The following is a 16469-nucleotide window of genomic DNA, read 5'->3' as shown; positions in this document are numbered from 1 at the left end:
AGAGAGAGAGAGAGAGAGAATGTGCGGGGGAGGGGCAGCAGGAGAGGGAGAGAGAGAATCTGAAGTTGACTCCCCACTGAGTGCCAAGCCCAATGTGGGGGCTCCATCTCATGATCCCATGACCCTGAGATCATGACCTGAGCCTAAACCAACAGTCAGACACTCAACCGACAGAGCCACCCACGCATTCCTCCAAAAGCAATTCTATATGCTACAGACAGCACAGAAAAAGGGGTTTACTTTTGAAAACTAATAGTACAATGCTTTCTGAACTACCTAACTGCATTAAATATACCCTACTTTAACTTGTGCGCTCTCTCTTTGCATTATGCTTAAGGAGTTGATTATAGCCAATTACCTATTATTTATTGAGCATCGATTTTGTTGATCAGACCCATTTAGAAAAAAAAATAAACTAGTTATTTGGGAATTTTAGCCAATAATTTGTCAGCCTGTGATGATTTGGCTCAGTTTTGCACTTTTAAATCAGTTTTTGGCATTGGTAGCTATAGTCACTTTGGTAATTAGAGATGAAAGCTGAATTAAGAAGAAGGAATCTATTAATATATAATAATGGCATCAGAGTCACCAATAAATAAAACTGCTCCTCTGAAATCATTAGAGTGGAATCTAACTTTTAAAAAATATCTTAACAGGCAATACTCTCACACTTCATTTAGGAAATAAATTATAGAATTATATTATGTAGTGATTAGGAAATTGATCTTGCATTTTTCCATTTTTAAGCATTCTGTAGCAGAAAAATTATTACTCTGATTCAAGTTATAGTTTTGCTCCAGAAGCTCAATGAAATTGGGCAGGTCATTTAATCTTTCTTAGTGTCAATTTTTTTCATTTGTAAATTTAGAGAGCCAGACTCATATGTTCCACCTAAACTTTCTCGTCCCTTTGACTGACTATGGAATACAAATGATGATGGTGTATAGAATAAAATGTTTAGTTTACTACCATGTATTTGTCTGTAAGTAAAAGGAAATCCAGGCATAAGTGGCTTATAAACAATTACGACTAGTAAATCTTCTGATTTCAAAGAAGAAAAATGTCTTGTAAATCTACCAAATTATATATTCAAGTAAATGAAGTTAAGACGAAACATTGAATTAAACACCACTTTGGCCTTTCCAATACTGAGTGAACCTGATTTTACTATACTATACTTAGGTGTTACTGTGATACTTTCTTGAGACACCACCTGTAATTTGAAGAAGATCTACTTAAAGGTCAAATTTTCTGAACATTGATTTTCTTTCTTGTATGAACAATGACTTTTGAAGTTACATTTTATGACCACTCTTTAATACTGCCATTTGCTAATTTCAAGGTGCATTAGGTATAATTATTTTTTTAATAAGGGCGGCAGTAAAAAGTGTATTCAAGTATCAGGCTCCATGGAAGTTACCATATTCCTGCTTCCTCCCTACAGCATTTTCCACTCTGCAACCCTTATTAGCACTAGCTTCTCAATATCTCAAGATTCTTAAATATGACTCCTCTATTTCAGGGGTGAGTTAAAGAACAGATTCTCCAGTGTTTTTAAGACACCGTTGCTTCAACTCTGATAATTCAATAACTCCACAATTCACTTCAGAATGACCCCAGACCTTCAGTACAGGTTCTGTAGCTTAAGTAGGAGCACTGCTATGTTTGCCTTTCTGGGAGCTGGTCTTGATAGCTATTCATTCGTGTTATGGAAACAGTTATGAGGGCAGAGGAGGGACTGAGCCCTAAACTGGTGAGTGAATACAGGCAAGGGACAGTTTCCATGGGAGGAGGCGTGAGCTCATTGTGAAATATCAGAAGACCTGATTTGAAGTGGTAGGAAGGGATGGAGTCATATCAAAGCTGAGGAAGACAGTATAAAACTGGCCTGCAAGGCTGATATGCTAAAGGGAGATGGGTAAATATAAAGCCAGAGTAGGGAAACTAAGAAAGACACTGGGGTTCTAGGCAATTCTGGAGCAATTATATGAATGGATCAGAATCCTCTAGGCACATCCCTATTTCCTCAAGAGCTTAGTAGTTGAAGTAAAATAAACTGATAAAATTATCTTAGCCCTCTGGACATATAACAGTTTGTTAAATGGGGTCTGAATCATAATGTTTTGTAAGTAGCCATGTCAGCAGGCTGTTGGCAATTTCTGCATTTTTGAGCATGGGTCAGACATGTTTTCATTCATAGAGGGATTCCATTGATAACTCATTTCAATAGGGAGAGAGAGGGCACATATGCATCTGTTTTTCTGGGATATCTCTGACTTAATGAAGTTGTCTCTTTGTAGCTGTTTCCACCTTGAATGTCGAAGACATTTTAAAAAATAAATTGAGTGCATAATTAGCAAACTGGATGTTTCTGGAAATATAATATTTGTCTTTTTGCTTTTTAAAAATATTTATTTGTTTATTTATTTTAGAGAGAGAGAGAGAGAGTGGGAGAGAGGAGGAGAGGAAGAGGGAGAGGGAGTTTCAAGCAGACTCAGCACTGAGTGTGGAGCCCAATGTGGGACTCCATCCCACAACCCCGAGGTCATGACCTAAGCCAAAACCAAAGGACATCTAACCGATGGCACCACTCAGGCACCCCTGTCTTTTTGTTTTAATGAAGATGGACTGTGCTGGCTTTATAACAATAGTTGACTCTTTAAAGTTGCTTTCCCTGACTCTGTACCCAAATCATGCCATTCCAAAACTTAGTTTATAAGGAGACTGAAAGTGTCAAGTCAGTAGGACTTGCCACACTGGGCTCTTTTAAGTTGTTATGCTCATAGACTTATGTTTAAATGAAGACATTTCATGTAAAGAATATGGAGCCCCCTTGGGGTTGCTCTACTGAATGCATTTTTTTTCTCTTTGAGGTCTAGCATATAACATCATTTAAAATGAGGGGAAAAAGAAACTTCAGGAAATTGATTTTCCATTATAATTATTGCCTTTTTTGGGAAAAATGACAGAGTAATGACAAAAAGTCACACTATATCTAGGGTCAAATTTGGTTTTGGAGGATGAGGATTGCACCATTAAAAATACTTCTGAGAAGAAAACGGGGCAGGCTTTGGTTTTAGAGAAGCAAACAAACAGCTCTTTTTCTCAGGACACAGGCAATTGTTTCTAGACCCATCCTGAGAAAGATTTTTTTTTTTTTTAATTTTAGGGAGAGAGAGCGAGAGAGCGAGAGAGAGAGAGAGCAAAGTGAGAAAGAGTGTATGAGCAGTGGCGAGGGGCAGAGAGTAGATGCAGACTCCTCACTGAGGAGGGAGCCCAATATGGGGTTTGATCCCAGGACCCTGAAATCATAACCTGAGCAGAAGGCAGATGTTTAATCAAATGAGCCACTCGGGTGCCCTAAGAAAGATAGTTTAGAGCAGGACTTCTCACCCTAATATTTTGGATAATTATTCATTGTGGAGGGCAGCTCTGTGCATTGTAGGATGCTAAAGGATGCCAATAACATCATCCTCCCAATCACGACGATCATAAGGGCTCAAGACATTAACAAATGTTTCCTAGGAAACTAAATAGTCCTCAGCCATGAAGGATTAGGTTAGAGAAATTCTTCTTGGGAGGGTAATTGGTGCCTAAAAAATCTCCCAGCACCGAGAAAGAGAATCTGTTAAGGGGATTCACTATGGAGAGAGGAAGTGGCCCATGGTCTCTAGAATGGGTATCTATTTCTTTAAGACTTACCTTTTTTCGGAACAGTGTAAGTTAACAAAATTGAGAGGAAGGTAAAGTGATTTACCATTTATTCCCTGCCCCTATACATGCAGAGCCTCCCTTGTTATAAAAATCAATCATTAGAATGGTACATGTTTTACCGAGGATGACAGCATACTGCATTTCATAATCACCCAAAGTTCATAGTTTACCTGAGGGTTCACTCTTGGTGTTGTACATTCTATGGGTTTGGACAAATGTATAATAACATATAATCATCATTATACTATCATGCAGAGTATTTTAATTACCGTAAATGTTGTTTGTGCTCCATTTTTCATCTCTCCCTTAACTGCACTGATCTATTTTTGTCATCTCCATAATTTTGCCTTTTCTAGAATGCATATCATTGAAATCATACTGTATGTAGTCCTCTTAGACTGGCTTCTTTCACTTAATACTACACATTTAAATTTCCTCCATGACTTTTCATGGCTTGATAGCTCATTTCTCTTCAGTGCTGAATGATATTCCACTGTCTGGACATACTACAATTTATTTATCTGTTCACCTACTGAAGGACATCTTGGTTGCTTCTAGTTTTGGCAGTTATGAATAAGGCTGCTCTATAAACATGTGTACAGGTCTTTGTGTGAACATAAATCTTCAACTATTCTGGATAAATACCAAAGAACACAATTGCTGGATCATATGGTAAGACTATGTTTAGCTTTCTAAGAAACTGCCAAACTGTCTTCCAAAGTGGCTGATGTACTGTGGTATCTATTATTCAAGGTTGGGTTTTCTTTTTGTGTTTTATTGTGTCTCTATTACCCTCAAGCTTTCAATATGCTTTACTGAACATCTCTGCTTGAGCTCCGAGCAATTAAGGCAGGTGGCTGTTTTTTAGGCTTCAAGTGAAGTGATACAGAAAGGAGAGTACAGCCTTGGCTAGCCATTTATAAGATGGCAAAAAGTAACCTCCAGGGAGGAAACAGCACAAGGTGGTGTTGGGATTACACACAATCACCAGGTTTTATGTGTGAAAGGTGCCTCATTTCTCAGGCATCCACAGATGCAATACAAATCTAGTATCTACAACTGGTCATATCTTTAAACCAAGTTATACAACTTCTAGTGGTCTACAGAAATAACCTCCACTATGTTCAAAGCTCTATGGAGAAAGATATTCACATTGCAGTGTTTCTCATAAGAATAAAAATTACAGAAAAACACTAAATGTCTTAGGGTAGGAAAATTGTTAAATGTATTAGACTATAGTTCATGTAATCAAATGAAATTATTAAATTCATATTTGTCAAAGTTAATGGCAGTATAAAATACTAATTTCCAATATGAAACAAGGTGAAATAGGCCAAGTAGTATTATCTCAAGCCATGCTAAGAAAAACATATATATATATGTATGAAATTTTGAAGAAAATGGACCAAAGTGTTCAAAGGTAGTATCTGTCAGCTTGATAGGGTATAGACATTTTTAATTTCTTAATTATTAGAATGCAGGAGTTTGGGGAGAGTAAATATTAATTTACAATAAAACATGAACAGATATATTGTTTCGTTTCTCTATTTTATTTATATATTGTCAGGTCATTTTCTTCCATAAGTGTTGAGTTCCTCATTTTATGGAAGGTTATCAAACCCAGTATTAAGTACATATTCATTTAAATATGAGGACTAATGATTAAAAATGGTTGTAAGGAAAATGTATCATAATTTTTTTAATGAGTGAGGATCATCTCATGTAAATGTAAAATGCAAGTATTTTTCACCTAACAATACACATTAAAATAAAAGTAAAAGAATGTGTATATTCAAATAATGTGCATTGGTTAATTATTAGGACATTATTAATGGTTTGTGGACATATTAGAGGGAATCCTATTGCTACCAGTAGCTTTCTGATTACTAGGAGAATTGCATATCTAACTTGAAAATTACCAGAAACATAATTTTATTAAGGAGAGAACCAAATAATCCTATGTAATAAGAGATTTTCAAATGTAACTACCTATTGTCCTGCCAAAATGCATTTGGTTGGTGTTGTTTTCTCTTAAACCTATACCTGCATGGAATCACTTGCCAGATATGAAGGATTTGCTTTTATCTAGGATGTAAAAACTGCCCCCCCCCCCAATGATAGGATTTGTGCAGACATCACCTTGTTTAATATTACCTATGGACAAAAAAGTGATTTCTGAGTGCTGTGATTAATATTTGGGCAATCAGCACTTTCCATTATGATCCTTGTCATATCAAATAGGCTCATTGCTAGCCATTGCTTGATTCCTTTTTCCCATCTCACTTTGTCCTAACTATATTCTTAAAGTTGTGTCAATCACTGTTTTGTCAATGGGTAATAGGTTTGTTACATTATCTGCTCTGCCCATCATTATGGGTGCCAGGGATGTCTTGGTAAAGAAAAATATAATACCCCTTAGAGTTAAGAAAATATTATTCTGGCAAGTGGCAAATTATAGGCAGTTAATGCATAATTTCAGAGTGAAGTGAGCAGTTATTTGCCCAGAGGGAACATGAAGTAGCCATGAAGGAAAATGACCCCATGTATCTTGAAAGAAATTAAAAAGTAAGAGTCTGTGACAATTAGGGTGCCTCAAGTATCATAAATCTCTCCCTTCTGTTTCTTAATTTCAAATAGAATGGCTAAGAAAGTAAAGCATTTACAAAGGAAGGTGTTAAAATCTAAATTCTACTGCTATAGTAGCTACTGTCAGATGCTCACAAATAGCCTGGTAAAACATCTAAAGTGCTGTTGTATCAAAAAAGTTGAAATTATTTTCAAAGGGATGACCGTTGGAAAAAGTGGCATTAATGGAGAAGGAAAAGCAGTAGCAGGATAATCTATTTATAGAGGTTTCAGGCTATCTGCCTATATATACAGTGGTTTTTTTTTTTTCCTTTGTGGTAATAAAAAAAAGTCAAAACAGGCAATTTTCTAGACAAGTAAATGAATAGGTATAATGGTTTATGACATTTCAAAAATATAAATGAACACACAGAATGTCCCATTTCCTAATAGTACCATCCTAACACACATGGATTTTGTTAACAGAGACTAAACAAAAATAACATCAGAAATACACAAACAGAAATGATGTTTAAATCCTGCCCACTACACACCATTCATGCCTGGGATCTATGTGTGGATTATATGCCTGCATGCCTTTTGCAAGAACAGATTGCAGTTGGAAGAGTTAGAACCTCTCTGAGAAGATAATTTCCACACATAATGCACCTTATCGTTTTCTATCTTTGTGCTACTCCTTCATGTTCATTTTATTGATTTTTTAAAAACAAATTTATCTGCTTTCATTTAACCATGCATCCAGTCCTGTTGGTATTTCCTACTACTCAGCTCTTCATAGCTTCTGAGTTCTGTTCAACTTTCTCTTACTTTTATAAATGAAATAATTAAAGCCCCAGCTCAACCTCTGAAACACTTCCCCAGGTGGATGGAGACTATGATAATTTGTCTTAAATGTAATCATGGGACACATAAAGGAGGGAGGATGCATTTCTATACTTTTTATATCCTGCCCAGGACACATGGCTTAGTCATGTTCAGAGATTTGGCACATTTGGTAATAGTACTCAGTGTCTGCACATGGGAAGCATGCGTTTGGAGTGGGCAGGAGGACAGCGGGCAAAGACAATTTTTCTACAAGTTGTCCTCACACTGGCAATCTGTTGTGAAGCAGGAGTGACCAAGGCAAATGTCAGGTTGTATATCACTTTGTCACTGCAACAGGGAATGAACGTGCTTCTGATGGAGCCCTGGAGAGACACTCCTACCTCTGGCTAAGAAGCAGTTTGAGCAAGTGTGGGAAGGCTTTCTTCGAGTATGTGTCACCCTGCTATTGAGACCCCACAGCAACATAAATTCAAGATAACTATGCATAAAACGCCTGAGAGCCTATGTTATAATCTTCCCATGGGTTCACAACTTATGACTTGTGCCTCAGGGATGGAGAGATAGCCAGCCTGGATCTTCTTGACCATGTATGTCTGGACCTTTATTCCAAGAGGGTTGTACATACTATTATGACTTTTTAGCATAACATAGTCCTATACCCCTCTTGCAACTCCAAACAATCTGTATATTTTACACCATACTTTTTTCAAATTAGACTTCTCTCTGTTCTCCAGGCAAGCGGTGTGCTTTCACATTTCCAGGCTCTGCTTAAGCTTCTCTCTGACCTTCCCTGTCTCTACCCATCAGATTTCTCCTCTTTCTTCAAAGCTTCCTGAAGCCTTTCTCAATCCTCTATTCAGAAATCATCCTCTCTGTTTATGTCCCAATCACAGTTTGTTTTCTATTGAGATATTTTCACAACCTGATTCATATGATCGGATCTTGTGTTTATTCTTGATCTAGTCAATAACACTATTAGCAAATTGAGAGTAGGATCAATACCTATATTACCTTTGTATATTCCTGAATATCAGCGCTTTATTTGTTCATTGTTTCCATACACATAGGTGCACACACAGACACACACACACATACATTCCCCTTCTCTGTTTCTCACAGATAGTTTGTACGCATCTTATAAAATAAACTTCTACTCAGAAATGTCATTAGTGTTTGATGGATCATTTTTACCTTCTCTCCTTCCTTGACCATATTCTAAGAAGATTTAATAGCTAAATCACCTCAAAGGGCACCAGGCAAATTCTCCCCTGGCAAAGTTCAACCCTCCGTAAAAGACAACTGACTTCTAATAAGAAAGAACGGGATCTAATGGTCAAAACTATCAGATGTGAGTGTGTGTGTGTGTATTTGTATGTCATAGGTACTCGACTATTCCTGGTGTCACACTGAAAAATTTCAGGTTTTGTGGTGAAAGGGCTATTTGGCACAGGTAGTACACTTTCAAATGTCTTCTGTGACCCTGTGTGTGTGTGTATGCACCTATGTGCCCGCAGCTCCAGCACCGGATTCCCTAGAGAAATCAAGAACTGGTGCAAACAAAGGAGTCATTTTCACACTTATAAGTGTGCTGTTTCCACCCTTTCCCGCAAAGAGCTGACTGTGACCTTACTTAAGTACAGTTGGTGCCTCCCAGAATGAGGAGAGGACGTAAGGTGGGAGCTTTGACAAAGGAATTTCCTAAACATACTGTCCTAAATATACTATTATAAAACCAAGCGAAAGACGAGGTTCCCAAACTGAGAGGTGCTGGGAGGGCCATCGGTCAGCGTTCAGCCCTGGGTACTGGGCAGCGGCCTTTGCCTCCCCTCTTCTTGCAAACCCATCCCAGATGCCAAGCAAGTGAACCTCCTGTGTGAGGAGCCTGTTCCCCCTGGGAGCACAGGCGCAGCCAATACCTGCCCCGAGCCTGGAAGCGCGTTTCTGCTCTTACCCGCGGGCCCCGGGCAACACCTGCATGTCAGCATCAAGTCCCCGTGTGCGTGCGCGTGTGGTGCGGGCGGCGTCTGGGCGCTGGTGCCGAGTTCCACAGTATCTCTGTCCCCTCCTGCTTCCTACTTGAGTGTCCTCGCTCGGAGGGAAATGGCCAGGGGTCTCGCTGGGCGTCAGGTACCCCAGGAACAGGACGAACCTCTAGATGAAAGGACGCACCGTCCGTCCGTTGCACGGGGCCGCGCCTCCAGGGAGGGCCCGGGGCCGGGGAGGCTGCGATGGGCCGGGCCTGGCCGCAGGCCTCCATCGCTCCGACCTGTCTCCCCGGCTCCCCAAGGACGTGCCCCAACCTCCAGAGAAGGAGCTAGTTTGGGCGCCCGCCCGCCACGGCTCCGTCCCCCGGTCCCGCGCGCGCAGGTGTGTCGGGGGCGCCGGGCTGCGAGCGCATCCCCGGGGTCGCCCTCCCCGCGGGGCCCGGCGAGGCTGAGCGCGGCCCCGGGGAGGGAGACTTAGGCCCCTGCAGCGTCTCGCCTCCTCCCGGCCTCTCTCCCTCAGGTACCTGCGCTTAAGGGCGGAGGGGCGAGGCGCACGGGAACCTCCGTCCACACCTTCCCGCCCCCCCTCTGTGGCCGGAGGGGACGGGCCGTGCGGACCCCGAGGACAACTGTCCCCCCCCCCCCCCCGCCGCGGCACAAGGGGGAGCGAGGGAAGGGGGCAGCCGGCCGATGGGGCGAGCGGGGGGGACGCGGCATCTCCCCCCACGCCCCCGGAGGGTCCAGGCCCGCGGGACACACCGCCCGCCCCCGCTGCCCCCGCTGCCCCCGCTGCCCCCGCTGCCCCCGCTGCCCCGCTCCGGCTAAGTCCGGACGCGCTTCGAGCGGCGCCCGCAGCTCCAGCCCCGGTGCAGGGCTCCGCGCCGCCCTCGTCCTCGGCGCTGCGGCCGGAGGCGCCCGGGACCGAACCCGCGGCCGCGAGCTCCACTGCGGACGAATCCGGGGCCGCGCGGCGCGGAGGGATACACCTCGGCCGCGCCCCCTCCCCGCGCCCGCGCCCGCGCCCGCGCCCGCGCCCGCGCCCCCGCCCGCGCCTCCCTCCCCGCCCGGCTCTGCTGCCGCCGCGGCGGCCGCTGCTGCCGCCGCCGCCGCCGCCGCCGCCGCCTGGATATAGTGCGGCGAGGCGCGGAGCTCGCAGTCACTTTGCGAGGAGGAGCGCGCGGGCTGCGGGCGGCCGGGGCACCCGGGAGCGGCGGCGGCTGCAGCCCAGGCGGCCGAGGCGGCGGAGCGTCCCCTCTCCGGGGCTGGACTTAACAACTTTGGGACCGTCTGTCCTCCAGGGTCGCGTCCTGAACATGAGCCTCCTCCTCTCCTTGCACCTGCTCGGGTTGCTCGTCAGCAGCGGGCAAGGTAGGAGCGCGGCGCCCTATTGCATCCACTTTCCCTCCCCCTTCCCCGACCGGGAGCGGCACAGGGAGGCACCGAAGAATTAGATGAAAAGTTCCAGTCGCGGTGCTTGTGATTTTCATTTTCCCGGTTTATTTTAGCTGCCGCTGGAAACGCTATCGGTGCTGCGGAGACCCTTAAATGAGAGAAAATACGGAATTTGGAGGTTGGCATCAGTGAGCGGGAGATCTAGGCAAACTGCTTCTTTTCTTTTTCTATTTTTTCTTTTCTTTCTTTCTTTTTTTTTTTTTTTTTCCGGGCTGTTGGCTTTCTCCGATTTCCATTATCAAAAATTGGCTGAGTACGTTGCTGTGTGTTCACAGTCAAATATCGGAGGTTGCGGAAGGAAAGGGAACGACGATGTTTTACAGAAGGAGCAAAAACTATCAGCATCAAACTCGTTGCTGAAATGTCTCTGGTGTGCAAGAAATGCAATTCTTAAGAGACTCTTTTTGTCCCCCCCCCCCCTTTCCCGAGACCCCAATTCCTGACTGGGAGGTGAATGGTGATGGTTTATTTCTATTGAAACTAAAAGAGGGGCCCTGGATGTGGTGTGTAAGACGGCAAATGGATAAAACTAGGCATGTGTTGCAGTCATTCATTTCCAGCTCCCCCCCCCCCACCCTTGTTAATACATCAAGGTTGGGAATTTTTATAGCTTCAGGTTGTAATTACACCTGTAAGGGATGCTTTAGCTTGTGGAGAGCTGGGTGAGATTTTTAATCTCTGGAGGGGTAAAAAAAAAAAAAAAAAAAATTGAATAGCTTACTAGAATAACCTGGGAGAATTTGTGGAAGCCACCTCTGTTTATCTGTATAGAGATAGATCTGAATTTATCTTGCTTTGTTTGGGTAGTTCGCGTTCACGTAAAATATATTTGTAATGAATGCAAGCATTTTCAACTGTCCACACAAGTTTGGACATTTAATTGGGAACACAACATGCCATAAAGCATGCATTGGTGGCAGTCTCTAGCGAAAGAGAAACTAGCAGCGATTTTGTGGTGTGTAATAATTGCGTAGAGTGTTGCATTATTAGTATGGCATGAAAATTGTTTTTTTTTTTTTTTGAGAAAACATAAATTACAAGACAAGTTAAAATATCTCCACTGTGTTCAATACTAAGCGTTTGCTCTCCTCCTCTGTGTTGCTCGTGTGGTCCAGCAGGGGGTAGTAGAACTCCATTTTAAGCCCAGAAATGGTGGTTTCTGTTCTTCCACACTCCCTGGGTCCTTCTATCATTCTTCAGCAGGGCTTGACATTTTGGATATGAAGCCTTCCTTTCTCTGCCCTCACCTCCCTAAAGCTATACAGTGTTAGTTGCTGATGAAACACGATTGGATGCAGATTTTTATGTTCAGAAATCAGAATGCAAACACCGAATGTTGCCATAGTTTATGAAGTGTCTTGGAAAAGATGCTGCTCATTTTCCCTTAATAACATAGAGTATGCAAAATTTCAGTCACAGCGAAATTGCAGATGTGTCCATCCAAAGCTGATATCAGCCCAGTTAATTTAATCACTATTATAGCAAAGATCAACATAGACTTTATGCCCTACGGACATGCTGCTTTCATTTTGGCAGAGCTGCTGATTATGTTTAACTGTTCATTTATAACACGGACAGGTATTAGTGAATCCTAAGAAGCAGCCCCTGAAAATTGCAGTTAAAATAGCCCTGCAATTAACCGAGTGTGGCCAGTGAGGAGTAAGACGGGAGCATAATAGAAAGCAAGTTTATGCAGACTTATGATTGCATTGTGACTGGTTTGGGGAAGAAATATGTCTCAGTGGTGGGGTCTGTGAATTTACAGCTATAGACACTAAGTGTGTTGGGATTTGGGGGACAAAAGAGAAATCTAGGAATGTTTAAGTATTATACACAGACACAATTTAATTTGGCTCTGTATGTGTGACATATCTGAAATTGTGACTCCCCTAATACATAATTCAGAATGCAGAGTGATTGTAAAGAGGGGCTCTAAAACTAAAGCGTGCCTGAAAGGGAGCCTATATTCACTGTAATGAAACAGAGGAGGAGGAGAGCATCGTTCTAAAGATCTCTCTATCTAGTGCGATTTAAAAATGCATGGCACTCGTAGAGGCGTAGATGCATGTCAGAGAGACCTAGCTTTTGTGAAACTGAACATGTAGTACTTCTGTGCCATGTGTCCTAATGAAGTCAGAGATGCGTGGAAACAGCAATCCTGATCCTGGAGTCCAATTCTTCTATGCTAGTGTTTTGTTCTCCAATTAAGGATGCAGAAGCAAGTACCAGACACACCACTGGAGCAGTTTTTGAAAAAAAAGGGATCTAGTGTAACTCATAATTTTGTTTATTCTTTTATAAGTGGGGCCGTGGAAAAGCCTCCAGTTTGTGATCCCTGAGCTTGCCTTAGAAATACTAAAATCTCAGCTTGCTGATTTATGTTTCCAACAATATACTTGCAGGGGATTTTATGAAGCATGATTGAAGCTATTGCTTTGGAAAGTGGTGTGCAGTTAGACTGGGGAAAGGCAACGATGATGTATTCCCTTTTAAGTAGTCAAAACGTTTTGAACTGCAGCAGTTGAACAGCAGAAAATGACAGAAGTGAAAAACTGAGCAACTTAAGTGGATGCCAATACCATAATTAGCTAACAAGGTCTAATAGTTCTAACTTTCAACACAACATTATTGTTCTACTGTAGTGAGAGCCTTTATTATAGCAGAAATGCTCCCCTCAAAAGCCTCTCATTTCCACTGCAAGATTAATATCCAGCGAAGTAAGGTTGGGATTTAACTGTCAAGTCTGAATTTAATTGTCAATGGAAGGGAGATTCTATAACTCTTAACTTTTGCAATTATTTTTCTTTTGTATTCAAAACTTGGTCACAGTCTCTTGTCATCGTAAATCTCAATCAGTAACCCGAGTCTGTGATTCTCAGTGCATTTGCTGTTTGGATCTGCGTAAATTCCAATTCCCAAACTGTAATATGTATGGGCTGTTTTCCTGAAGCTTTTTCACTGTCTTAAATAATTGTCTTCTCCTTTTAAAAATTACTCAAGTGTGATTAATAAAGATCTATTCCTGGATGCTTACATATATGAAACAGAAGGATTTTTTTGTATGAAACTGTAAGGTAAGAACAGAGCTAGCTATTCATCTCTTTTGCAATCCAGTTCAGCCACACAGTTAGAGCACTTACCTAAGCCAAAATCATGGGGAGGGGGAGGTGAATTGCCCAGTTAATCAGTTGAACTTACAGGCATCTGCTTACATTTTCTCTTTCTGGTGAAGTGCTAGTAGGACATCCTTCATTAGAGAAGTGTACCTGCTAAAAATAAGGCTTGGGTGGGTGTGTGTGGCTGTGTGGGTGACTACTAGGTTCACTTCTACAGGAAGTGTGGAGTGTGTGTGTGGGTGTGTGTGTGGGTGACTACGAGTTTCACTTCTACAGGAAGGTCTCCACAAACCTGTCTTCAGGGTAGGCTGTTAGGCAGACAGCCTCTCTCACATCCTTTCTAATCTACTCTGCTCTAATTCTTTGATGTCAGCCTCTTGTGCAACGTTTCTATTGAATCAACTCCATATGCATTTGCACTTAGAGAAGATAGGCTGTGTGAATTAATATTGTTATTGTCCATGAACAACCCAGAGGGTTTTCTTTCCTGCTTGATGTCAAAGGAATTAAGCAGACCACTTGGCCACTTTAGTTTCTAAAGCTGAATCGGAGCCCTGGAGAAGAGCAAGAAGGGAAGGTGGTAGGTAGGTCCCAGGGGGTCCAGTGAGCCTTTCTAGTGACACAGGGGGCTAATGTTCTTCCAGAGGTAATGTCCTATTAGAGAAGCAATTAATGGAAGAAAATGACCTCATTCACTACAAGACTAAAGTCAAACTTCATAAAATTGAGTGAATAAAATGGCTTTCTTTCAAACATACAGCTAGTTTGTAATGGGACTGAGAAATGAGCTATAGAAATTGAGGCTGGTAACCAAGCCTTACAGTCTCATTTGTTTTTGTCTTATTTCCTTGTGAGGGAGCAATGCGAATGGAGACAAGGTTGCCAATCAGAAGGCCCTGGAACTAGTCCTGCTGCTCTCTCTGGCTTTTGACATTTGGGAAACGATTTTAATTTATCTGTTTTCAGGGTCATCTCTCATAGTAGTGAACTTTTGAAAACATGAAGAAAGTGCTTGATAAGTGGTAGAGCAAGTTTGAATTGCTTGTTGTTGTTGTTTCTGTTTAGGTCCAGAATAAAATGAGTCCTCCGGGTGTTGGTGTATGTGAAATTAATTTAATAATTTAAATATTCTTATAAAGGGGATACCGTCCGTTGTATTTCAAGTTTTATTAACCTAGATTGTACGTTCTTTGTGCCCTTTATACTATGCCAATTATATTGAAGATAGACCTATTTAAAAGATTATAAATTAGTTTTAATTTTCCAAATTATATGATAGGAGAACACTTTGAGATGCACCCAGTGCTTTTAGGCTTTTATTACATGTAATATTCCTGAGCTTCATAGAGCTAAGGTATCTTTAATTGTTCAGCAAATAAAAGTGCTTCTATGTGGCACTATTTAAAATATTTTAATGACTTTTAACTATTTACAGTTTTACAGTTGTAATAGTGCTGATTCCAAATGGCTATCAACGTACTTCCTGGTGTCACATATTCACCTCTGCCAGTAGTGAATGGTTCATCAGCCATAACAAGGCATTTTAGAAAGCTATGATGTAATGAAACAAACATGTCTGAATTTAAATAGTTAAGAAGTCTAGTAAGGAATTTTATGAGTATTTACAAACATAACAATCAATAGATGACGGTTTTAAGGGTTTCAAATCAGTTGGTCAAAATTTTCTTGGCTTCATTTTGTTATTAAAACTAGCAGGGAAGCAGAGAGAACATTGAATTTGAAATCAGAGGACTTAGACCATTAAATCTCTTGACTTTGAAGAAACAACTTAAACTCTCAGAGCCATCATGTGCTTATTTGAAAATCAGACATAAATATATCTAATAGTTGCTATACCGCTGTGAGGAGCAATTGTGATAATAGATATGTGTACGCCTCCTATAAAATGTCAACCCTACTATGACAGACGTTATAATGCCGGATGTATATTATGAATACAGATAAAGCTGTTCATGGTTTAAAAATATTCCATTTATTCAATTTTTTAAGTCATTAAAAACTGCTCTGTGATTATAAACAAATATTGAGGGGGGGCAGAGATAATGTAATTAATGGATGAGTGGTTCATTCATCAATTACTCATTTATCTAACATTTATTGAATCCTCACAGTGCCTCAGACACCTTATTCAGTGATATTCAGAGGAATGGTTGTATAGGTTGCGTGATGAACAACTGCAGGGGGCGCCACTCATAGTCATGGTGATAGAATACATATTTATTTTCACAGTTTTCCAGCAGATGGCAGTAAAGGGTCTTGAGGAATGGATTTCTTATTGTATCATAAATCCGTTTTATGGGCCAACACCAGGCTGAAATTAGTTGCAGAGAGGCTTAGAATGGGCACACAATTAGGAAAAGTGATTTAGTAAGGATCAAATAGTAACTAGAGCTCTGGTCTCCAAACTCTTAATTCAGTTCCCTGAACACCAGGCTTTTGCACTGGTTTAAGAAAATTAATCTAACATTTCTTCAGCTCAAAGTAATGGTGATATTTAAATTTTGTGCCATTTTGTCAGTTCATCGATTAACAAACACTTGTGCAGGCCTTATAATGAATACAATGCCAGCATCTCGTAACAGTATAGACCACTATTTCAAAGTTCATACAACGTCCTTGTAAAGAATGCTCAAGAATCCAAAGGAATATTTATTTTGTGGATGAAGAAATTGAGGTACAGAGGAATTCCCTGATTTGCCTATATCGTTTATAGTTAGTAGTTTTCTGGAGTTAGGATTCGATTTTCTCACTTCTAGTTCAGTGCCTATAT

At 41.4% G+C, this 16469-nt stretch overlaps 1 protein-coding gene across 2 annotated transcripts in view; it reads left to right on the top strand.

Annotated features, from left to right (window-relative positions):
* Window positions 1–9935: 9935 nt before the first annotated feature.
* Window positions 9936–16469, top strand: part of NCAM2 (neural cell adhesion molecule 2) — a 503824-nt gene continuing 497290 nt past the window's right edge. The window contains exon 1 of one of the 2 annotated variants that reach the window (XM_025995672.2): window positions 9936–10478. In XM_025995672.2, coding sequence (XP_025851457.1) covers window positions 10424–10478 — 55 coding nt within the window. In that variant the 5' untranslated portion in view covers window positions 9936–10423. The remainder of the gene's footprint in view (window positions 10479–16469) is intronic. The other variant, XM_025995673.2, reaches the window with a different exon arrangement.

The sequence above is a fragment of the Vulpes vulpes genome, chromosome 15 (assembly GCF_048418805.1).
Source record: "Vulpes vulpes isolate BD-2025 chromosome 15, VulVul3, whole genome shotgun sequence".
NCBI lineage: Eukaryota > Metazoa > Chordata > Mammalia > Carnivora > Canidae > Vulpes > Vulpes vulpes.
The sequence above is the reverse complement of the archived record's forward strand: the minus strand, read 5'-3'. Positions and strand labels throughout refer to the sequence as shown.